We start from the raw sequence: 24,876 nt of genomic DNA, 5'->3' as shown, positions 1-24,876 counted from the left end.
TAATGGCTGTTTACTGACCCTGGTGGTTAATGGAGGGTCAGATTCCCCTGCTGAACAGTGCTCCTTGAAGGAAAGACTTTGCCTGAGTCTCAGCTTCCAGCCACATGCTCAATGCAGCGTGAAGGAGCTGCCCAATCAAGGTGGAAGGATCAATGGAAGAATGAACACGCACATGCGCGTGTGAATAAACCCACCACCATCCAGGAGGGAGAGACATTCCTAGATTCCAGAGGAGGCCAGCAACTTGGAATGCCTTTGCCTTACCTATCAGAATGACTGGTCTAATTCCTGAGTTACTCAGCAGGTTTTCAGGAACAATTACAGTTTCCCCTGCAGGAATGGGCCGAGGTTGTAAAATTCCAGTTAGTGGGGTCTGTGGACCTGGGGCAGATAAAAGGGGTTCTGGAAAAAAAAAAAAAAAGGAAAAAAACAAAGAACTTGTTTCACAAGAAGCTTTAGGCATGAAAGCTAAATGGAAATGCTAAGGAAAGTTATGCAGTTTAAAAAAAAATTTTTTTAATTAACAACTTCCATGATTGTAAACAGTATCCCATGGTAATGCCCTCCCTCCCCTTTCCCCTTTGAAACTCCATTCTCCATCAAGTTATGCAGTTTTTGATACTTGAAACAGTGTTCTAAGTCTTAATGAGTTATTTTTTATTAATATAATTTATGAACATTATATAAAATTAGAAGAAAAGGGATGGAGAGATGACTTAGTGGTTAAGGCACGTGCCTGCAAAGCCTAAGGACCCTGGTTCGATTCTCCAGGTCCCACTTAAGCCAGGTGCACACGGTAGCACATGCGTCTAGAGTTCCTCTGCTGTGGCTAGAGGCCCTGGCATGCCCATTCTCACTCTTTCTCTCTCCCTCTCTCTGTCTTTAATAAATAAATAAACAAAAATAAAATCTTTTAAAAAATAGAAGAAAAAATTAACCATAGTCACATCATCAATAGATACCTATATTTAAAATTTTGGTCGTTTTTTCAATATACTTTTGTGGCTTCAGTTCTGTATTTTCTTTTCCCCCATCAGATTACCAAAGACATATTTTTCCACTATATAAATTTTTAAAAAATATATTCTATTTATTTATTTATTTGAGAGAAAGAGAGAGAGAGAATGAATGGGCATGTCAGGGCTTCCAACCACAGCAAAGGAACTCCTAATGCATGCGCCCCTTGTGCAGCTGGCTTACATGGATCCTGAGGAATCAAACTGGGATCCTTTGGCTTTGCAAGCAAAGGCCTTAACTGCTAAGCCATCTCTCCAACCCTCCATTATATAAACTTTGAGAACAGAAATGTATGAATAAACTTATCATTAATCAGTACTACCTGGACGCAGCCAGGCTAACTGGGTGCCATAATTCTCGGCATATATGAGATTTCTATGGCACTTTAAAAACTATTTAAATAAATTTGAAAAACTTTTAAGAAGTCTACCTATGTTTTCTTCTTATTATTTTTTGTCGGGTGTGATGGTGCACACCTTTAATCCTAGCACTCAGGAGGCAGAGGTAGGAGGATCGCTGTGAGTTCGAGGCCAGCTTGGACTATAGAGTTGAGTTCCAGGTCAGCCTTGTCTAGAGAGTCTACCTTGGGAAAAACAATTATTTTTTTATTTTTGTTTTTTTCAAAGTAGGGTCTTATTTTTAGTCCAGGCTGACCTGGAATTCCCTATGTAGTCTCAGGCTGGCCACGGACTCACAGCAATCCTCCTACCTCTGCTTCCCCCTGATTAAAATTACTGGTGTGCACCACCACACCCTGCTTAATACCACCACAGCTGACCCAGCTCTATCTTAGAATGTGAATACTGCAATTGTCTATTTAGCACAACAGGTAGACATATGTTTGAATTTTTAACTGTGGATACCATATGACCACAGTTTTGTTAGTATTAAGGGAAACCAGGTGTTTCTCCAATTCTAGTCATACACTGAACCACGCAAGCCAAAGAAACAAGCATAGATCACATAGAGAATCACATTTCTCAAGGTCAAGTCTAGTACAGCCACTGACAAAGCAAGCCCATCCACACCCTAAGGTAACAATGTGGTGGCATTATGCCCTTTGCAAAGAGTGTTTTATCAATGTCATGGGTTAAACTGAGCTCAACTGTGATGGCCCATGTGCTTGTAGAGAAAGAAGATGTGATGGGAACAAAATATTAACTACTATTTGTAGCCTTACATAATCTACTAGTTATCACAATTGGTTAAGGATGTTTATCTTCAAGCATTCAGAGAAAGAACTTATGCTGGCTAATTAAAAGTGAACTTTTAGAGTCGAGCGTGGTGGCGCATGCCTGTTAATCCCAGCACTCGGGAGGCAGAGGTAGGAGGATTGCTGTGAGTTTGAGGTCACCCTGAGACTCCATAGTAAATTCCAGGTCAGCTTGGGCTAGAGTGAGACCCTGCCTCTAATAATAATAATAATAATAATAAAAATAAATAAAAATGAACTTTTAGAGCCGGGTGTGGTGGCTCACGCCTGTTAATCCCAGCACTCAGGAGGCAGAGGTAGGAGGATCACCATGAGTTTGAGGCCACTCTGAGAATTCAGAGTGAATTCCAGCCTAGACTAGAGTGAAACCCTACCTCGAAAAACCAAAAAGTTGGGTGTGGTGGCACATGCCTTTAATCCCAGCACTCAGGAGGCAGAGGTAGGAGGATCGCTGTGAGCTCAAGGCCTCTCTCAGACTACATGGTGAATTTTAGGTCAGCCTGGGCTAGAGCAAGACCCTACCTTGAAAAACCAAAACCAAAGAATGCATTTTAAGTCCATCTTCTGTTAAAATCTTACCAGTTCTTGAGAGAGGACGAATCGTAGGAACAGAAACCACTAAACCAGGTTGGGGGATGGGGGACCCAGGATACCATCCCCGGTGTCGTTTCTTGGGTGGCCCAGAACTGAACATGGTAGCTGAAAACAAGAAGGAAAGATGTCTTCAGCGGTGTGGAAGAGAGAAAGAACGCTAAAGACACACAGGACCTTGGCTGTGGTCTACTCAGAGGTCCGGGAGGTGAAGACAGGGTAGAATCAGTCACAGAAACGACCCAATGTCACACCAGCAGTGACCTGCCATCTGTAGGCTGTTTCACAATTTACAAGTTCACCCAGCTCATTTACTTTCATGTCTTAACATCCCCGTGAGGTTGTTTAAGTATCAGGGTGACGCTCACTTTGTAGCCAGAGAACGGGAGACTTATGGGCGCCTAGGGGAGCGCAACCAAGAGAAACTTCGCAATCTGTACTTTGGTTAGTTAGCAAAAGCCATGATTTTTCAAAATGCTTTGGCTGTGCTTTTGACTCAACGTTCATAAACTGTCAAAACATTGTATGACGGGCAAAGGGAAAACTGTGGAGTGTGTTGTGAGGCAATTCATTGTTCCAGACTCCATGGCTGCTACAATCAATGCGTTATCCGAAAAGTCCAAGATGGGCGTGGTACCTTGCTCTGTGGATGGATAGCTAGGTCTCGGTGACACGGAGTAGCTCCCCGGGCGGGGGGCGGCCGAGCTGGAAGGACTGCCCTTGCCTCCGTGGCTGCTGGTCCCGTTCGAGGCGTCTGTAGGACCAAGCAAGAGGAGCCGCTCAGAAGCAAGTTGGGCAGGACTCCACCTTGTTTGTGGAATGCCATCTAAGAAATGTCACACTTGAGGACTCGAGGAAACGTCACCCGGTGGGACTCTGCCCACTTGCATAAAAACAACTACACCTGGCTGGAGAGATGGCTTAGTGGTTAAGGCGTTTGCCTGTAAAAGCCAAAGGATCCCGGTTCATTTCTCCAGGATCCATGTAAGCCAGATGCACAAAGGGGCGCATGCATCTGGAGTTCGTTTGCAGTGGCTGGAGGCCCTTGTGCACCCATTCTCCCCCCCTCTGCCTCTCTCTCTCTCAAATAAATAAATTAAATATATTAAAGAAAAAACCAACTACAACTATCAGTGCAATACCTTCCTTAAAATTAGATGTCAGGGGCTAGAGAGATGGATTAGCAGTTAAGCCAAAGGACCTGGGTATTCCCCAGTACCCAGTACATGAAGCCAGATGCACAAGGTGGCATATGTGTCTGGGGTTTGCTTGCAGTGGCGAGAGGCCCGGGCACACCCATTCTCTCTATCTGTATCTTTCTCTCTCTCTCAAATAAATGAATAAATAAAATAGTAAAAAGAAAGAAAGGAAGAAATATTAAATGTTGGGGCTGGAGAGATGGCTTAGCAGTTAAGGTGTTTGCCCGGGAAGCCTAAGGTCCCAGGTTCGATTCCCCAGTACTCATGTAAGCCAGATGCACAAGGTGGCGCATGCATCTGGAGTTCATTTGGAGTGGTTAGAGGCCCTACTGTGCCCATTCTCTGTAAATATCTGCTTCTCTGTGTGTGTGTGTCAAATAAACATTTAAAAATATAATTAAAAAACAAACGAGCCAATGGGTGCCATAGTGACATGCCTGTTGTGGGGACCACTGTCTAATTGGGCTGGAGGCCCGCTCCAGGGGAGGGAATACATCCCTAATACTGAAAACCTACAATGGGGGTAGTCATGAGCCCTAGGGGCATAACATCTTTTGGTGTCTGGCTAAATGTATATATTATGTTCACCAAACTGCCTGGTAAGCACTTCTCTTAATGTTCATACCCATATATCGATGCTACTCTCACTTTTGGTTAGAGAAGCTTCTCTTTTCATCCTTTTAGATGGCAGTGACATTGGGATGACTCAGAAAGCACCATGAGGCTGAAAAGTGACTGAGGAGTACTCAGCACTGAAACATCTCAGTCACACCTTCCAAGGCTCAGGGTCCATTGTGGAAGAGGTGGCAGAAAGAATGGAAGAGCCAAAGGAAGGGTAGGACTCCTTATAACGTGCTCCCCCAGACACAAAATGTCCTGGAAATCCATGACCTCACGGTGCCTGACACTACCTACACAAGACGCATTATCATAATAGGAGGAAAAGATAATGACATCGAAATAAAAGAGAGACTGATTGACAGCGGGAGGGGATGTGATGGAGAGTGGAGTTTCAAAAGGGAAAGTGGGGGAGGGAAGGGATTACCATGGATTATTGTCTACAATTATGGAAGTCGTCAATAAAAAATAAATATAATAAAAAAATTAAATGTTGGTGAACCAATTGGTGCACTCATGACCTGACAATGGTTACTGATGCTCCCAAAATTCTGAGCTGATAAACACTGTTGACATGGAAGACAGGATGGAGAAGGACAAAAGGATAGAGACAACAAAACGGAGGAAGAATGACCTTGAAAGAGGAGGGTCCTCTGTAGAATGGGTCTGGGAGAGATGGGACACAAAAGGGTAATATGACAGAAATGAGACCAAATTACAGTGTGTTCACATATTAAAGTTATCAATGAAGAAATTAAAAACAAAAAAATCAGATCAATTAAAATAAACTTAAAAAGTTAAATGTAACCCAGAAGTGATTTCCTAGGACCCTACAGTCTTTTAGACTAATTAAAAAATATATATTTATTTGTTTGAGAGGTCAGACAATATCATTAGATTTAAAATCAATAATGATAAATAATTTTTTAATTCTCTTTTTTGTGTGTATGATGTCTGTATGTATGTAAGTATAGGCATGCATATGCCATCACATGTGTGTGGAGGTCAGAGGAGAATATTTGGGTGTCAGTTCTCACTTTCCCCCTTGTTTGAGGCAAGGGTCTCTCTTTTATTTTTTTAGAAACGGATTTTTTTTTTTTTTTTATTTGAGAGTGACAGACACAGACAGAAAGACAGATAGAGGGAGAGAGAGAGAATGGGTGCGCCAGGGCTTCCAGCCTCTGCAAACGAACTCCAGACGCGTGCGCCCCCTTGTGCATCTAGCTAACGGGGACCTGGGGAACTGAGCCTCAAACCAGGGTCCTTAGGCTTCACAGGCAAGCGCTTAACCGCTAAGCCATCTCTCCAGCCCTAGAAACGGATTTTTAAAAAATTATTTTATTTTTATTTATTTATTTGACAGAGAAAGAGGGAGAGAGAAAAAAATGGGTGTGCCAGGGCCTCCAGCCACTGCAAACAAACTCTAGACATTTGCGACCCCTTGTGCATCTGGTTTATGTGGGTCCTGGGGAATCGAACCTAGGTCCTTTGTCTTTGCAGGCAAACGCCTTAACCGCTAAGCCATCCCTCCAGCCCCCAAAGGTCTCTCTATCACTTCTCTCTCCACGCTGGCCTGTGTGCTTCCGGCAGACTCTCCCGTTCTGCCTCTTCTCTTGCGGCAGGTATGCTGGCATTGCCGCCTGCCGGGGCCCAGCTTCTTATGTGGATCCTGGGGGCCAAGCTCAGGTATTTGAACTTGTGCCGCAAGAGCTTCATCCATGGAAGCATCTCCCTAGCCCTGATTACAATGTTTCTTTATTTCCTTTTAAAAAATATTTTTGAACTTTTTCCTGATAACTTCCATGAATATAGGCAACAAACCATAATCCCTGCCTACCACCCTCCCTTTTCCCTCCTCTCAAATCCTCCCTCCACTGAATCCCTTCTTCTTTCTAGCTAGCCTCTCTTCCATTTTAATGCCATCATTTTTTTTTTTTTCCTCCTCTTATGCAGGTCTTGTGTAGGTAGTGTCAGCCATTGTGAAGTCATGAATGTCAAGGGCACTTTGGGTCTGGAAGACAGTCTTGTAAGCAATCCTCTCCTTCCTTTGGCTCTCACATTCTTTCCTTCACTTCTTCCTCAATGGTCTCTGAGCCTTGGCGGGTTGGATAGAGATGCCTCACCCCACTGTCCCTTCTCAGCACTTGGGTGAGTTTTGACTCTTCTCTGTGGTCATTACTATCAAAAATTTCTTTTTCTATTTTATTTTATTTTAATTTTTTTTATTCTTACTTATTTGAGAGCAACAGACACAGAGAGAGAAAGAGGCAGAGATAAAGAGAGAGAATGGGCACGCCAGGGCTTCCAGCCATTGCAAATGAACTCCAGACACATGCGCCCCCTTGTGCATCTGGCTATTGTGGGTCCTGGGGAATCAAGCCTTGAGCCTGGGTCCTTAGGCTTTACGGGCAAGCGCCTTAACTGCTGAGCTATCTCTCCAGTCCCCTCCCCCCAAATTTAATATCAAATATTCCATCGGTGTTATATGATCTTTCAATTATGTTGGATTTTTTATTTCCCTGAGATAGGGTCTCACTCTAGCCCAGGCTGACCTGGAATTCACTATGGAGTCTCTGGGTGGCTTCTAACTCATGGTGATCCTCCTACCTCTGCCTCCCAAGTGCTGGGATTAAAGGTGTGCGCCACCACACCCGGCTATTTTAACTTTTTTAAAATTTTTATTCATGAGAGAGTGAGAGAGAAAGAGAGAACTGGCATGCCAGGGCCTTAGCCACTGCAAACAAACTCCAGAGGTGAGTACCACTTTGTGTGCATGCGCCACCTGTGCATCTGGCTTAACCGGATCCTGGGGAGTTGAACCTGGGTCCTTAGGCTTCGCCTTAACCACTAAGCCATACCTCCAGCCTTCATTTTATTTATTTATTTATTTTTGGTTTTTCGAGGTAGGGTCTCACTCTGGCTAAGACTGACCTGAATTCACTATGTTGTCTCAGGGTGGCCTCGAACTCACAGTGATCCTCCTACCTCTGCCTCCCGAGTGCTGGGATTAAAGGCGTGCGCCACCACGCCCAGCCAGCCTTCATTTTAACTTTTGTTTCTGCTGTTCCTTCCATGAATATGAAATGCTTTTCCTCTACTTTTTCTTTCTTTTTTTTTTTTTTTTTTTTTGGTTTTTCGAGATAGGGTTTCACTTTAGCCCAGGCTGACCTGGAATTCACTATGTACTCTCAGGCTGGCTTCAAACTCACAGTGATCCTCCTACCTCTGCCTCCTGAGTGCTGGGATTAAAGGCATGTGTCACCACGCCTGGTTTTTTGTTTTTTTCTTTTTTGCACAGTGCATATCTCCTCATTGTTAAAGACTACCTTTCACTAAGAACTCATTCTTGATTACTCCTTAAAATGCTGGGCTGTGGTACACTGGAAATACCATTATAAGTCTATCTTCCTCACTGGCTTTCGAGGATGTTTGGGGTCAGGCATTGTGCCTTGCATGTTTTTAGCCTTTGCGTATGTGGGTTCCCATGTGTTCATGCGGGCCCGGGTGTGGAGGCCAGGGAGCGTCTCCCGAGTCAGTCCTGCCCTGCCACCTTGTTTCTGCTGCAGACACCAGCTGAGCTGAGCTGTGAACTTCTGGGGGTTCTCCCATCTTGCCGTGGGTGTGCTGGGATCACACTCCCTACCGCACCTCACTACCGGGGTTCTGGGGATCCTAAGGGCCTCAGGCTGTCGTGCTCACACAGCAAGCGCTTTTGCCACTGACCCGTCTCCCCAGCCCTCCTTGTTTGTCCTTATGACCCCAATTCCTGGTTCCAGCAGGAGCCCAAGGAATGTTTGCTGAGCAGAACTGGTCCCAAGCTGTCTCCTTGTATACCAAACGGTCATCCTGACGGCATCACTGCCGTCTCCAGCTGGCTTGGTAGAAGCAGCTTTTGTTTTCTGCTATCTATTTGTCAATGAAGTGTAACACAAGTCTTTTGGCTATTTACCAAAGAAATATATGGAAGGAAAACGTCACCTGCAGGACCAGTCTTCCCTACAACCTGCAAAGACAAAGCCAGTGGCTTCACAACATTCTGATTCCGGGTCAGGTCCTGAGCGCCACTTAAATTGATTGCAGAGTTAGCTGGACTGAAAGCCGGCGAATCTTGGAAATGAAAGAGGTTGTTTAAATTAGCAACCAACTTACATATGCAACAAAGAAGTTAATTCAACAAGGGTGAGTTGAGACAAAGTAGGTTGTGCGGTTTCAGTTCTTTCACTGCTTTTTTGTTTGTTTGTTTGTTTTGTTTTGTTTTACAAGGCAGGGTCTCACTCTAGCCCCAAATGAGCTGAAACTCACTTTGTAGTCCAGGCTGGCTTTAAACTCATGGCAATTCTCCTGCCTCAGACTCCTAAGTGCTGCTATCCTGATTTCTTTTTAATTTTATTTTTGGTTTTTGAGGTAGGGTCTCACTCTGGCCCAGGCTGACCTGGAATTCACTATGGAGTCTCAGGGTGGCCTCGAACTCACAGTGATCCTCCTACCTCTGCCTCCCTAGTACTGGGATTAAAGGCGTGCACATCCAGCTCTGATTTTTTTTCTTTTAGAAAAGTTAGTTTCTATAAATTCAGGCTTAATTTTATATATATATATATATTTTTTTTGTTTGTTTGTTTGTTTGTTTTTGTTTTTGTTTTTGTTTTTGAGGTAGGGTCTCACTCTAGTCCAGGCTGACCTGGAATTCACTATGGAGTCTTAGGGTGGCCTTGAACTCACAGCAATCCTCCTACCTCTGCCTCCCGAGTGCTAGGATTAAAGGCATGCACCACCACGCCCGGCAGGCTTAATTATTTTTTTAAATTAATTTAATGAACACTCATTAAAAGTTACTAGTCAGGCATGGTGGAGCATGCTTTTAATCCCAGAACTCAGGAGGAAGAGGTGGGAAGATCACCATGAGTTCGAGGCCACCCTGAGACTACATAGAGCGAAACCCTACCTTGAAAAACCGAAAAGTTACTATGTGCTGGGTGTTATTGTAAGTACTTCATATATATTGCTTCTCACTACCTAGAACTCTGTGATCATCAGTCATCAATATATCATTATATTCCCTATCAAACCACCTCCACAGTTCCCTCAAGATCCCATGTTAATGAGAGATATTTATCTCTATATAGATGAGTTTCCAATGTAAGCAGTGCCATGCAATTTATAAGAAGCCATTTTTCTTTTTGTTTGAGTAAATGGAGATTAACCTATGGCAGTATTAAGCATATCTACGTGAAAGCTTCTATTTCGATTCAGAAAATAATTCAGCACAGAAAACCACATGCTACTTCAGAGAAAGGCTGTAGAAGAGATAAAGATTCAAGTCAAATGAATTCTTTATTTAAAAAAAAAATTTATTTACTTAAGAGAGAGAGAGAGAGAAAGAAAAGCAGACAGAGTGAGTGAGCATGGACACGCCAGGGCCTCCTGCCACTGCAAACAAGCTCCAGACGCATGGGCCACTTTGTGCATCTAGCTTTAAGTAGGTACTGTGGAATCAAACCCAGGATGTCAGGCTTTACAAGCAAGTGCTTTTAAAAAATATTTTTATTTATTTACTTATTTGACAGAGAAAGAGGGAGAAAGAGAGAGAGAGAGAATGGGCGCATCAGGGCCTCCAGCCACTGCAAAAGAACACCAGACACATGCACCCCCTTGTGCATCTGGCTAACGTGGGTCCTGGGGAATCAAACATGGGTCCTTTGGCTTTACAGGCAAATGCCATAACCACTAAGCAATCTTCTCCAGCCTACAACTACATGCTTTTAATATCAGAGCCACTGCCTCTAGTCCTGAGCTGTAGTGAGTGGAGATCCATAGCCCTGACTTCACTCTGGCCAAGCAGATTAGCTGACTCAGAAAAATGTTCAAGGAGCTGGTCACAACTAACTCTTAGAGCGTGAAGGACAACATGCCGCAGTGAGAAAGATGCTGATGGTGTCACAACGGAAATTTTCTTTAACAATATTTTTTGCAGGCTGGAGAGATGGCTTAGCAGTTAAGTGCTTGCCTGTGAAGCCTAAGAACCCTGGTTCGAGGCTCGATTCCCCAGGACCCACGTTAGCCAGATGCACAAGGGGGCGCACGCATCTGGAGTTTGTTTGCAGTGGCTGGAGGCCCTGGCACGCTCATTCTCTCTCTATCTGCCTCTTTCTGTCTCTGTCACTCTCAAATAAATAAATAAAAAATAAAAAAAATATATATATTTTTGTGTGTGTAGTATGTGTGATGTGTGTGGTGTATGCATGTGTATGTGTTAATGTGGAGCTGCATGCATGTGCTTGTGGCAGCCAGAAAAGAACATAAGGTGTACATCTGCCTGTTTTCCCATGAGACACGGTCTCTTCCAGAGCGTTGCTGTTTTCGTGAGCCCTAGAGATTCTTCCCATAGGACTGAGGCTGCAGATGTGTGTGGCCATGCTTAGCTGTTTATGTGGGTTCTGAGGATTCAAACCCCAGTGGACTGGGGTCCCCTCAGGCCCTACGCTTGTGCAGGGTGTGCTCTTAACTACTGAACCATCTCTTCCCTAAAAAAAAAAAAAAAAAAAAAAAAAGTCAGTTTTCAAGCCCGGCGAGGTGGCGCACGCCTTTAGTCCCAGCACTTGGGAGGCAGAGGTAGGAGGATCACCGTGAGTTCGAGGCCACTCTGAGACAACATAGTGAATTCCAGGTCAGCCGGGGCTACAGCGAGATCCTACCTCGAAAAACAAAACAAAAATCCAACCAAAAAAATCAGTTTTCATACCACAACCTGATACCTGATTCATCTAATCAGTGCTTCTCATAGGAACTGAAAAGAATGAAATGGGCTGGAGAGGTGGCTTAGTAGTTAAGACATTTGTCTGCAAAGCCAAAGGACCCAGGTTTGATTCCCCAAGACCTACATTAGCCAGATGCACAAGGGGGCTCATGTGTCTGGAGTTCGTTTGCAGTGTCTGGAGGCCCTGATGCACCCATTCTCTCTCTCTCTCTCTTTTTTCCTGTCAAATAAATAAATAAAAATAAAATATTTTTAAAAGAATGAAATGCTCATTGGTTCAGAAGGGTTAATGTGCTGCTCTGAGGGCCAGAAGTGCTACCAGAAAGTCATTTTTAAGGTCCACTGGAAGAAAAGCAGCCAGCAAGTACATTTACTGCCTTATAAAGCTGCAGGAGCTGAATATGGTTTTTCACATCCTAACAGAGAACAACGCGGGACAGGAATCCCAGGTCAATGTGTGGGATCATTGCACAGGCTAATCATTGATTCAGAGCACAATTACATTGCTTGGAACAAGACTGGTAGCTTAAGTGCAGATTTAAATCTACAATTCTAGTATATTTCTAATTAATAATAAAGAGTTCATAGGGAAAATCTAATTGACAAATTAGGAGGGGTGTTAATTCACTTTGTTTTTCCAAACCAACAAATTCAAATGAGCACAGAACAATATTTTTAAAAATAATAAAGGAGGGCTGGAGAGATGGTGTAGCAGTTAAGGCACTTGCCTGCAAAGCCAAAGGACCCAGGTTCGACTTCCCAGGACCCATGTAAGCCAGATGCACAAGGGGGCGCACGCATCTGGAGTTCGTTTGCAGAGGCTACAGAGTGCCCATTCTCTCTGTCTGTCTCTCTTCTCTCTATATCTCTATCTCTCTCTCTCTGTGCTTGCAAATAAATAAATAAATTTTTAAAAAAACTTTAAGAAAAAACAAATAAAGGGGCTGGAGAGATGGTTAAGCGGTTAATGTGCTTGCCTGCGAAACCTAAGGACACAGATTGAATCCCCCAATACCCATATAAGGCCAGATGCACAAAGTGGAACATGTGTCTGGAGTCCATTTGCAGTGGCTGGAGGTCCTGGCATGCCCATTCTCTGTGCCTCTCTTCTATCTCTTTCTGCTTGTAAATAAATAAGTAGAAGTATAAAATAATGAAAGGGTATTAGATAAATGCATAGATATAAATATATGCGTACACATAACCTATGGTTAGATAAAAACACTTGGGAATAAGTTTAATAAGAAATGCATATAGCCAGGTGTGATGGCGCACACCTTTAATCCCAGCACTCGGGAGGCAGAGGTAGGAGGATTGCCGTGAGTTTGAGGCCACCCTGAGACTACATAGTGAATTCCAGGTCAGCCTGGGCTAAAGTGAGACATTACCTCAAAAAAAAAAAAAAAAAAAAGAAGAAGAAGAAATGTACACAGCTACATTAAACAAAACTTCCAAACATAATGACTAGGATTTGTTTTAAAATATTGAGGAAACGAGCAAGACTAAAAATTACCAAACAAGTCATGGTGGCACACACCTTTAAACCCAGCACTTGGAAGCCAGAGGTAGGAGGATAACTGTGAGTTCGAGGCTTGCCTGGGGCTACAGAGAGTTCCAAGCCAGCCTGGGCTAGAGTGAAACCCTACCTCAGAAAATAAAGATGAAAACAAAAAGATATGACATGTTGGTAAGTATTAAACTTGATGACTGGTCCATAGTGGTGGATCAGTTAATTCTATTTTTATATTTGCTTGAGAACTCCATATTAAAGGTTTTAATTTTTTGTGTGTGTGCGTGTTGTGTATTGCATATATGTACCCCTGTGGTGCCCCATAAGCTCGCTTGAAGCTGAGGTCCTTGGCTAGTGGTGGGTGGAGTGGAATATTGGGTCCCCCTCCACAGCTCTTCCACCCGGTCTTGTTTTGAACCAGTCTCTTTTTACTGATTTTGGAGGTTGGGGGTTCCCACAATTCTTGAGTCTGCTCCCTGGCCGCACTGGGACTAGAGGCACATGTCGCCACTCTCCAGCAGTTTCTGTGGGATCTGGAGATTTGAACTTGGGCCTTCTCAGGCCCCCTCAGGCCCGCATGCTGGCACAATAAAGTCACTTAACTATTGAGCCATACTTCCACCCTTAAAGATTCTTACAATTAAAAAAACTGAAAATTAGCCGGGTGTGGTGGCACACGCCTTTAATCCCAGCCCTTGGGAGGCGGAGGTTGGAGGATTGCCATGAGTTCGAGGCCACCCTGAGACTCCATAGTGAATTCCAGGTCAGCCTGGGCTAGAGTGAGACCCTACCTTGAAAAAAAAAAAAAAGAAAATTATGAGACCACAGGGTCTAATACGGAAGAGGTGGCGAAAAGAATGTAAGAGCCAAAGGAAGGGTAGGACTCCTTACAACGTGCTCCCTCCAGACAAAAAATGGCCTTGATATCCATGACCTCATAGTGCCTGACACTACCTGCACAAGATCATCATAAGAGGAAGGAAAGATCATGACATCAAAATAAAAGAGTGATTTATTGAGATGGGGAGGGGATATGATAGAGAATGGAATTTCAAAGAGGAAAAGGGGGGGAGGGCGGGTATTACCATGGGATATTTTTTATAATCATGGAAAATGTTTTAAAAAATTGAGAAAAAATTAAATTAAATTAAATTTAAAAGAAAAGAAAGTTATGAGACTAGACCTGGAGAAATATGCAGACATACCATTTTAAGCAGGAGCATTCTACGTAAGCCAGGTGGCAATCAAAAGATCAATTAAAACATATTTTTATTTTATTTCTTGAGGTAGGGTCTCACTCTAGCCCAAGCTGACCTGGAATTCACTATGTAGTCTCAGGGTGGCCTCAAACTCACAGTGATACTCCTACCTCAGCCTCCTGAGTGAGTGTTGGGATTAAAGGTGTGTGCTACCATGCCCAGCTCAATTTAAAAATTTAATGTGGGGGCTGGCTTAGCAGGTAAGGCACTTTCCTGAAAAATGAAAGGACTAAGGTTCGATGCTCCAGACCAAAGTAAGCCAGATACACAAGGTAGCACATGCATCTGGAGTTCATTTGCAGTGGGTGGAGGCTCTGGCATGACCATTCTCTCTCTCCCTCTATAGCTCTCTCTCAAATAAATAAAAATAAACATTTGTGGGGGGGGGGGCTGGAGGGATGGCTTAATGGTTAAGGAAAAGACCCAGGCTGAATTCCTCAGGACCCACATTAGATGCACAAGGGAGCGCATCCCTCTGGAGTTCGTTTGCAGTGGCTAGAGGCCCTGGTGAGCCCATTCTCTCTCTCTCTCCCCCTCTTCCTTTATCAAATAAATAAATAAAAATATTTTTAAAAATTTAATGTGCTCCTAAGAAAAAGCAACAGGTTTAGATATTATTACACTTAAGAGCTGGAGAGGCCCAGCATGGTGGCGCACGCCTTTAATCCCAGCACTCAGGAGGTAGAGGTAGGAGGATCGCTGTGAGTTTGAGGTCACCTTGAGAATACATAGCTTTCTTTTGTGAGTGTGAGGACCTGAATTCCCTAGTACCCGCATAAAAATTATTAAAATTATTTGAATGTTTTATTTTATTTTTAAAAATATTTTTATTTATTTATATGAGAGAAGGACTAGACTCACTGGGGCCAATGCAAATGAACACCAGACGCATGCGCCACCTTGTGCATCTGGTTTATGCGGGTCCTGGGGAATCAAACCAAGGTCCTTTAGCTTTGCAGGCAAGCACCTTAACCGCTAAACCATCCCTCCAGCCCTATTAGAATGTTTTAACTGTAATGTTGGGGACTGTAGGGATGGCTTAATGGTTTAGGAATTTATCTTTGAAGCCTAAGGACCCAGGTTTGATTCCCCAGGACCCACATAAGCCAGATGCACATGGTGGCACATGTGTCTGGAGTTCGTTTGCAGTGGCTGGAGGTCCTGGCACTCCCATTCTCCCTCTGTCATTTAAATAAGTAAATATATAAAAGTAAATAAAATATGTAAACAATTAACTATAATGCTGACACACAGAAGTAAACAGGATCAGTTGGAAACATTTGGAAAATAAGAGAAGTGAGGAGAGGCTAGCATGACAATGCCATAAGATACAGGTTATGCAGCACTCTTTCTTTTTTTTTCCCCCCTGGGGTAGGGTCTCACTGTGGCTCAGGCTGACCTGGAATTCACTATGCAGTCTCAGGGTGGCCTTGAACTCATGGCGATCCTCCCACCTCTGCCTCCCGAGTGCTGGGATTAATGGCGTGCGCCACCACACCCTGCTAGGTTATGCAGCACTCTTAAGGCTGAGGAAGGAGGATCACAAATTCTAAGCCAAACAATAGCAACATATGTTATAAAACCCCAGTGAGGGCTGGGGAGAGGTCTCAGTGGTTCAGAGTGCTTGCTGTGTAAGCCCGACCACTTGGATTTGGATTCCCAGAACCCCAAAATGGTGAGACACGGTAGTGTACAAGTATGTGTGGGGGCAAGATTGAGGCAGAGCCAGGAGAACCCCAGAAGCTTGTGGGCCAGCTAGGCTGATGTACACAGCAGCAAATGACAAGAGAGCCGCAATCTCAAGTACGATGGAAGGGGAGAACTAACACCCTGAGATTGTCCCCTGACCTCCGTACACATGCATGCATCAACACACACACCCCCCCCAAAGCAAACCCCAGTAAATAAAACACGATGGATTTGTTACACAAAATAACAGAACAAAAAGATAATTAGAACTGCAAATACATATGAAAATTTCAGTACATGATAGTAAAGATAACAGTTGAAATCAGCAATGCAGATAAACCATTCCAAAAATTATGATGAGGCGATGAATGGCCATTCTCTCTCTCTCTCTCTCTCACACACACACACACTTAAATAAATAAAATTTAAATTAAAATGTTAAATTAGAGAATTTTCTACTGACCTATAGATGCATTTGTCAGGTGCCAAGGGATACAGAGATAAGCTGTGGACATAACGCTCTTATCATAAGAGAATGCAGATGGCTGAGATGTAATTAAAATGGAAAGACATGACATACTAGTAGAAGCAGGAGGCAAGGCTTCCAATTCTCTTAAGACACATTTTTTATGGCATTGTTGATTTCATATATTTTTAAAATATTTTATTTATTTATTCATTTGACAGAGAAAGAGGGGAGAGAAAGAGAGGGAGAGAGATAGAGAATGGGCACGCCAGGGCCTCCAGCCACTGCAAATGAATTCCAGACACATGTGCCCCTTTGTGCATCTGGCTAAATGTGGGTCCTGGGAAATCGAACTTGGGTCCTTTGGCTTTGCAGGCAAACACCTTAACTGCTAAGCCATACCCCCAGCTCTGGTTTCACATATGTATACATATATATATATATATATATATATATATATATATATATATATATTTTGAAAGCGACAGACAGAGAGAGAAAGAGGGGGAGAGAGAGAGAGAATGGGCGCACCAGGGCTTCCAGCCACTGCAAATGAACTCCAGTTGCGTATACCCCCTTGTGCATCTGGCTAACGTGGGACCTGGGGAACCGAGCCTCGAACCGGGGTCCTTAGGCTTCACAGGCAAGCGCTTAACCGCTAAGCCATCTCTCCAGCCCTCTCCTGTTCAGCTTTATGAATTGAACACTAGTCCCCAGTTTATGACTCTATTCTGGGAAGTTTCGGAAGCTTTGGGAAGTGAGATCTAGCTAAGGGAAATAGGCAAATGGGAGTGTGTGTTCTTGGGGAATATATTATCCCTAGTTTCTTCCCTAGAGGTCTCTCTGCTTCCTGGCTGGTCATGAAATGAACTGCCTCTTTATCCACACTCTTGCTCTGTGGTGTTCTGTCCAGGCATGCAGAGCCAGGCAACCACGGACTGAACCTTCGAAAACCACGAGCCGAAATAAACCCTTATGCTCTTTTTTTTAAAAATTTATTTATTTATTTATTTGAGAGCGACAGACACAGAGAGAAAGACAGATAGAGGGAGAGAGAGAGAATGGGCGCGCCAGGGCTTCCAGCCTCTGCAAACGAACTCCAGACGAGTGCGCCCCCTTGTGCATCTGGCTAACGTGGGACCTGGGGAACCGAGCCTCGAACCGGGGTCCTTAGGCTTCACAGGCAAGCACTTAACCGCTGAGCCATCTCTCCAGCCCAACCCTTATGCTCTTAAACCTGGGCTGAGACAAATGGTTTGTTACCTGTCCAAAGATGAACCTGGAGTCTCACTTCATATCATACATGAAAATTAACTCGAAATAACTCCACAATCTAACTACAGGAGTTACAACCATACAGTTGTTAGAAGGAAATATGGAGACCTCAAGATCCTGGGATAGAAAAGTTTCTTTCTCATCTTGAGTTCTTATACTAAGCAAATACAGTGTATCTCTCTCTCTCTCTCTCTCTCTCTCTCTCTCTCTCTCTCTCTCTCTCTGTGTGTGTGTGTGTGTGTGTGCATGTGAATGTATTACAGATAGACATAGCTATCTTCGGCAAAAATTGTAAAATGTCTCATTGGGATTGGTGAGTAAAATCTGAATAATCAGTGACATAAACATGTTGAAAGAAAATATACAAGGAATAAGCAGGAAGCCAGACAGAACAGAACATTCAGGGCCTGGCAGGTGGAACTCGAGACGACGTTATGTGGGCAGTAAATTAATTCCTTCTTCAAACACTGCACAATGTGTGCACCCATAATTCAGGGCTGAAAACCCTTGGTTACAGACAGTCACTGATTGCAGATTAAGATTAAGGTGAAGGGACTAAAGAGATGGCTGAGCAGATAAGAGCACTTGCCAAACAAGCATGAGAACCTAACGGGGCCTAAGACCACCCACCTAAGTTTGATGCCCCAGCACCCACATAAAAAACTGGGTAAGAGCCAGGCGTGGTGGCGCACGCCTTTAATCCTAGCACTAGGGAGGCAGAGGTAGGAGGATCGCCCATGAGTTCGAGGCCGCCCTGAGACTACATAGTGGATTCCAGGTCAGCCTGGCCCAGAGTGAGACCCTACCTTGAAAAACAAAACAACACAAAATAAAACAAACAAACAAACAAAAAACTAAGTAAGGCTACACACGTCTATAACTCTAGTCCTGTGGGGAGAGGAGACTGGGAAAACACTGAATAAGGATAATTGACTGAAAAAAAATGACAGCTCCAAATTGAGTGAGAGACTCTGTGTCAAGGAAACAGGCAGATGCTTGAGAAGGGGACATCTGATGTTCTCTTCTGGGCTCCACGCATGAGCTCATGGGGTGTGCATCTGCACATGTACACACACACACACACACACACACACACACACCAAAAAGTGATTAAGGAGAAGAGAGTCAGCTATAAAAAGGTGAATCTGGGCTGGAGAGATGGCTTAGCGGTTAAGCGCTTGCCTGTGAAGCCTAAGGACCCCGGTTCGAGGCTCGGTTCCCCAGGTCCCACGTTAGCCAGATGCACAAGGGGGCGCATGCGTCTGGAGTTCGTTTGCAGAGGCTGGAAGCCCTGGCGCGCCCATTCTCTCTCTCTCCCTCTCTCTGTCCTTCTCTCTGTGTCTGTCGCTCTCAAATAAATAAATAAAAATTAAAAAAAAAAAAAAAGGTGAATCTTGATCTATTGGAAAGGCCCTGGAGGTAGGAGGATCATGTGAATTCAAGGCCAGCCTGAGATGCCATAATGAAGTCCAGGCTATAAAAAGATGAATCTTGGGCTGCAGGAATAGTTTAGCGGTTAAGGCATTTGCCTGCAAAGCCAAAGGACCAAGGTTTGATTCCCCAGGACCCACGTTAGCCAGATGCACAAGGGGGCACATGCATCTAGAGTTCGTCCTCAGTGGCTAGAGGCCCTGGAGTGCCCATTCTCCCTCTCTCTCCTCCCCCCTTTCTCTCAAGTAAATAAAGAAATAAATAAATAAGATGAATATTGATATTAGAAAGGTCCTGGAGGTAGGAGGATCATTGCGAGTTCAAGGCTAGCCTAAGATGCCACAGTGAATTCTAGGCCAGCCTGGGCTAGAAAGACATCCTACCTCAAAAAAAAACCAGACAGGTCCTACATAAAGATGAAATTCTTACAGCCTATTACATTCAACAGGTTTCAGAAGAAATTGTTGCATTTATAAATTTATCAATATGAACATTGCAGATATAAAACCTCATTTATAATACTGCCTTTTTTCCTAGTAAATTCTCTGAACTGCACCTTAAATTGCTAGTAACCAAACTCATGGTCAAATTACCTCTTACCCCTGCACAAAGGACACACAGAAATAGTGAAATAACATTTGGCCACTTGTATGTACTGTGAATCAGTCAATGACCTTGGCCCCCTTCTCTTGCCTGAGTCTCCCCAAGTCACTGGAGGATCCTTGGCTCAAACCTGAATCTCTGCAAAAGCCTGATTTTTCTCTTTCAGAACAAAACTTACCTTCAAAATATATTTCCTGGTATGATTAAGATTATATTACTGCTTATTAACATTTTAATCTCTTCTCATTATTTTCAGGCACAATGTTTTTTATATATCTACCTTTGATCTCAGAAAAGAAAGCATGTTTTATTTTATTTTTTTATCCCTTCTATGACTTTGTTTGTTTGTTTGTTTGTTTGTTTTCTTGATTTGCTGAGGTAGGGTCTCACTGTAGCCCAGGCTGACCTGGAATTCACTATGGAGACTCAGGGTGGCCTTGAACTCATGGTGATCCTCCTACCTCTGCCTCCTGAGTGCTGGCTTTTGACTGGTTTTTAAGTCATCAAAGTTAGTCAAGTACTGGAACACTGCCTTATAGCAGCCGATGAAGTTCTTAGTACATAACACTTCATGGAATTTTGTTAGAATGAAGTAAATAGCAATTTATTTATTTATTGTTTTAGCTTTTTGAGGTAGGGTCTCACTGTAGCCCAGGCTGACCTGGAATTCACTATGCAGTCTCAGGGTGGCCTCAAACTCACAGTAATCCTCCTACCTCTGCCTCCAGAGTGCTGGGATTAAAGGTGTGCACCACCACGCCTGGCTATAAATATAGTTTTAAAGTTTTATTTTATTGGCTTCAAGGTCTAAGGGCAGATAGCATACCCTAGAATTCACCAAATTACTAAGGCAATATCCTAGGAGAGACATGTAAGTATGTTATTGATGTAATGAAGGCTAATCTTCCAATGCTAAGAGCCAAATGCCATCTTTTTTTTTTTTTTTTTTCTGTCTTGAATAGCAACATGATGTTCTTTCTTTTATTCTGAAGGGAAATGGTTTCTCCTCTTAGATCACAGGCTCTAGCTAAATATCCTGACAGTTTGTAAGTTAGATGTTTTTATTCAGGACCAGGAAGATTTATTAATAAGGGTGCATAGCCAAAATGTGCTAGACATGGCAAAAAGTGTTCCAGTAAAATTTGCCTTGTTATTTTTCTACTGTTGTTAACATATTCTTTTTTTTGTTTGTTTTGTTTATTTGAGGTAGGGTCTCACTCTGGCTCAGGCTGACCTAGAATTCACTATGGAGTCTCAGGGTGGCCTCGAACTCACAGCAATCCTCCCATCTCTACCTCCCATGCTGGGATTAAAGGTATGCACCACCACGCCCGGCAACATACTCTAATAATCACCCCATCTTGAAAAACAAAAAATAGGCACAGTTTACCATCTCATCAGACCTCGACATACATTTGAACAAGGTATGCTGTACGGGGCATGAAGATATCCTACGTACATTCTAAGAAGACTGTATTATCCGCTGGGTAGAATGATACAAAAAGCAAGTGAAATAAAATGGCTGATGTATTCTTAAAATACTTCCTCTTGCCTAACATATGGCTGTGCTAGTTCTGAGTCATTTTCTTCCCTCTCTCTCTTTTTCTTTTTTTTTTTTTTCGAGATAGGGTCTCACTCTAGCCCAGGTTGACCTGGAATTCACTATGTAATCTCAGGGTGGCTTCGAATTCACGGTGATCCTCCTACCTCTGCCTCCCGAGTGCTGGGATTAAACAGTATCTGCAAACCTCTTTCTAGTTTCAGCTCACCACCCTGCAGCCACCGGGAGCCTGAAGTCTTACCTTGACCCAGGCTCTGGGATAGTGCCCTATAATGGAAGACGTTTTAGAAGACTCGAACCAGTAGCTGATTCATTCCCCATCAGATTAGCGATTCTGCTGATCCGGCCTTATTAATGTGATTTAGTTTCAGGCACTAGGATTTTATGAGGTTATCTGTAACGGAATCCTTCTCCTGTGCCACTAGAAACAAGACCCTGGAATCACCCACTGCGATCCCACCTTGGAACCTCGCTGCGCACAACAGTTGGTTTGCTTTTTTTTTTTTTTTTTTTTTTTTGAGGCAGGGTCTTGATCTGACTTAGAATTCACTATGTAGTCTCAGGCTGGCATCGAACTCACAGTGAGCCTCCTACCTCTGTCTCCCAAGTGTTGGGATTCAAGGCTGAGTTTGAATTCTAACCATAACTCCAACAATGCTTTACCAGTACTCAAATAGCATTTTATTTAAAAATATAACATTCGGCCGGGCGTGGTGGCACACACCTTGAATCCCAGCACTTGGGAGGCAGAGGTAGGAGGATCGCCGTGAGTTCAAGGCTACCCTGAGACTACAGAGTGAATTCCAGGTCAGCATGGGCTAGAGTGAGACCAAAGACTACCTTGAAAAACAAAAACAAACAACAACAACAAAAAATCTGTGTGACATTCAACCCAGCTAAAAGAGAGTCTAAAGATGGCTCATTCAACATGCATCTGTGCCATGAGAACGACACTGGAAAATACCTCATTACCTGTCTGAGTGAAGCCGGTTTTGTATCCGTTCGTTGTCCCGTTTTCTGGAGCCACCGTGGATGACACTGAGGAGTTAGGTTTGACAGAGTGGCAAGTTGTAGACGATTGTCGGCTTCTACATTCTAGAAAGAACACATCATGGTATATGAAGAGGCCAGTATATTCTGTATAAATATAGGTTCTGGAGACATAATGCATAGAAACTCTAAAATAAAGTACTATTTCCTATATGGTAGGTACTTTTTAAAAATACTTATTTAGCCGGGCATGGTGGTGCACGCCTTTAATCCCAGAACTCGGGAGGCAGAGTTAGGAGGACCACCATGAGTTCAAGGCCACCCTGAGACTACAGAGTTAATTCCAGGTCAGCCTGGACCAGAATGAGACCCTACCTCGAAAATAAAATATATATATATTTATTTATTTATCAGCAAGGAGAGAGAAAGAGAGAATATGGGCACACCAGAGCTGATAGCTGCTCCAAATGAACTCCAGATGCATGCACCACTTTGTGCATCTGGCTTTACATGGTTACTAAGGAATCGAACCCAGGCCATTAGGTTTTGTAGGCAAACACCTTAACCACTGAGCAATCTTCCCAGCCCTCTTTATTTTATTTTATTATTATTGTTAATATTATTTTTGGCTTTTCAAGGTAGGGTCTCACTCTACTCAGGCTGACCTAGAATTCACTATGTATTCTCAGGCTGGCCTCAAACTCACAGCAATTCTCTTACTTCTGCTGAGATTAAAGGCATGTGCCACCATGCCTAGCTTACTTTTTAAAAAAAAAATTTTTCAATCAGAGTTTCCCTTCCCCTAATCCTGACATCAACAGAATGTTCAGGCTAGTGACAGTTCTGCCTAGGGACATTTTCATGCTTGGGAGACAAAGGACAATCAGACCTTTGTGGCCCACAAATTAGTTCTTAGGGGAAAAATTCTTACAACCAATGTAGTCTTACTAGTTTTACAAATAAGACAGAGACTAAAATATCAATAATGTATAAGAACATAATAAGCTTTTAAAATAGCAGTTAACCTTCAGTCTCAGACTGATTTAAATACAGAATAAAAACCTTGAGTCTATTATGGTTGCCTTTCAACTTTTCTACTCAACCTTAACTTATGCCCAAACACAGAAACAATGAAAAATGCATAGATGGGAGCCAGGCGTGGTGGCACATGCCTTTAATCCCCACACTCAGGAGGCAGAGGTAGGAGGATTGCTGTGAGTTCGAGGCCACCCTGAGACGACATAGTGAATTCCAAGTCAGCCTGGGCTAGAGTGAGACCCAACTTTGAAAAACCAAAAAAAAAAAAAAAAGACAGCAAAAAGAAAAATGCATAGATGGAAGTGAAAAATTAGAAATAAATTCTTATTGTCTTATTAAAGGAAGTTCTCATTAAAGGAAGTAGGTAGACAGCATTCAAAGTGATGACTGATCATGTAATGTAATATCAAGCTTTACATTAACTTTCTGAATAGTCTGGGATATATTAACAGTACTATGGGACATATTAACAGTACTATGCTGTGATGCAGATAGATGATGAATTCTATGATAGCTGCTTGGACTGTAAGTTCCAAGTAAATTATACTATTACTAGTCTCAAAAGTAGCATGTAAGGAGTACAGAAATGGCTTAGCAGTTAAGGCGTTTGTCTGCGAAGCCTAAGGACCCATGTTCAATCTCTCTTCAGATACCCACATAAGCCAGAAGCACAAAGGTGAGGCAAGCGCAAGGTCGCACATGCCCACTAGGTGGCGCAAGGGGCTGGAGTTGTACTGCAGTGGCTGAGGCCCCAGCACACCAATATTCTCTCTAATAAAAAAGATGTAACATGTGAAATAGAAACATAAATGGTTCTGGGCTGGAAAGATTGCTCAGTAGTTAAGGCGCTTGCCTGCAAAGCCTAACAACCAGGGTTCAATTCCCCAGTACCTACATAAAGACAGATGCACACAGGGGCACATACATCTGAAGTCATTTGTACCAGCTGAAAACCCTGGCATGCCCAGTCTCTCTGTTTCTCTTCTCTCTTTCTGCTTGCAAATAAACTAAAATTTAAAAAAATTAAAAAATATAAATGGTTCTCTATGATAAAGTTAACTATAGAGGGTTCTTTAAAAAAATTTTTTTTTTCAGGCTGAAGAGATGGCTTAGCGCTTAAGCGCTTGCCTGTGAAGCCTGAGGATCCTGGTTTGAGGCTCAGTTCCACAGGTCCCACGTTAGCCAGATGCACAAGGGGGCGCACGGGTCTAGAGTTCGTTTGCAGTGGCTGGAGGCCCTGGCGCGCCCATTCTCTCTCTCTATTTGTCTCTCTCTCTCTCTGTCACTCTCAAATAAATAAGTAAAAATGAACAAAAAAAAAATAAAAAATAAAATTTTTTTTTTCCCCAAAGCTGGGCGTGGTGGCGCATGCCTTTGATCCCAGCACTCAGGAGGCACAGGTAGGAGGATTCTGTGAGTTCAAGGCCACCCTGAGACTACATAGTGAATTACAGGTCAGTCTGGGCTAGAGTGATACCCTACCTCAAAAAAACAACAAAAAAAATTTTTCTCCACATTTATAAAATATAAGAAATGGGTTAAGGCAGTTTTCTCAAGCACCCTCTGCTATGACTTTCTCTAAAGAGATTTTGTATTTTGACATAAAGTTTAGCTTCATATTATGCGCATTATATATGATATTATGTGGTTTCATATATGCAA

The 24,876-nt window shown here is 43.1% G+C and overlaps 1 protein-coding gene across 1 annotated transcript in view; it reads right to left on the bottom strand.

The window, feature by feature from the left end:
- The window catches only part of Greb1l (GREB1 like retinoic acid receptor coactivator), a 296,540-nt gene that overhangs the window by 87,317 nt on the left and 184,347 nt on the right, over window positions 1-24,876 (bottom strand). Inside the window, exons 7-11 of the mRNA XM_045135088.1 lie at window positions 22,159-22,281; window positions 8,617-8,745; window positions 3,459-3,575; window positions 2,810-2,929; window positions 265-402 (exon numbers count right to left, since the gene is read on the bottom strand). Of these exons, the coding sequence (XP_044991023.1) occupies window positions 265-402; window positions 2,810-2,929; window positions 3,459-3,575; window positions 8,617-8,745; window positions 22,159-22,281 (627 nt within the window). The remainder of the gene's footprint in view (window positions 1-264; window positions 403-2,809; window positions 2,930-3,458; window positions 3,576-8,616; window positions 8,746-22,158; window positions 22,282-24,876) is intronic.

This window comes from Jaculus jaculus, chromosome 15 (assembly GCF_020740685.1).
Source record: "Jaculus jaculus isolate mJacJac1 chromosome 15, mJacJac1.mat.Y.cur, whole genome shotgun sequence".
NCBI lineage: Eukaryota > Metazoa > Chordata > Mammalia > Rodentia > Dipodidae > Jaculus > Jaculus jaculus.
The sequence above is the reverse complement of the archived record's forward strand: the minus strand, read 5'-3'. Positions and strand labels throughout refer to the sequence as shown.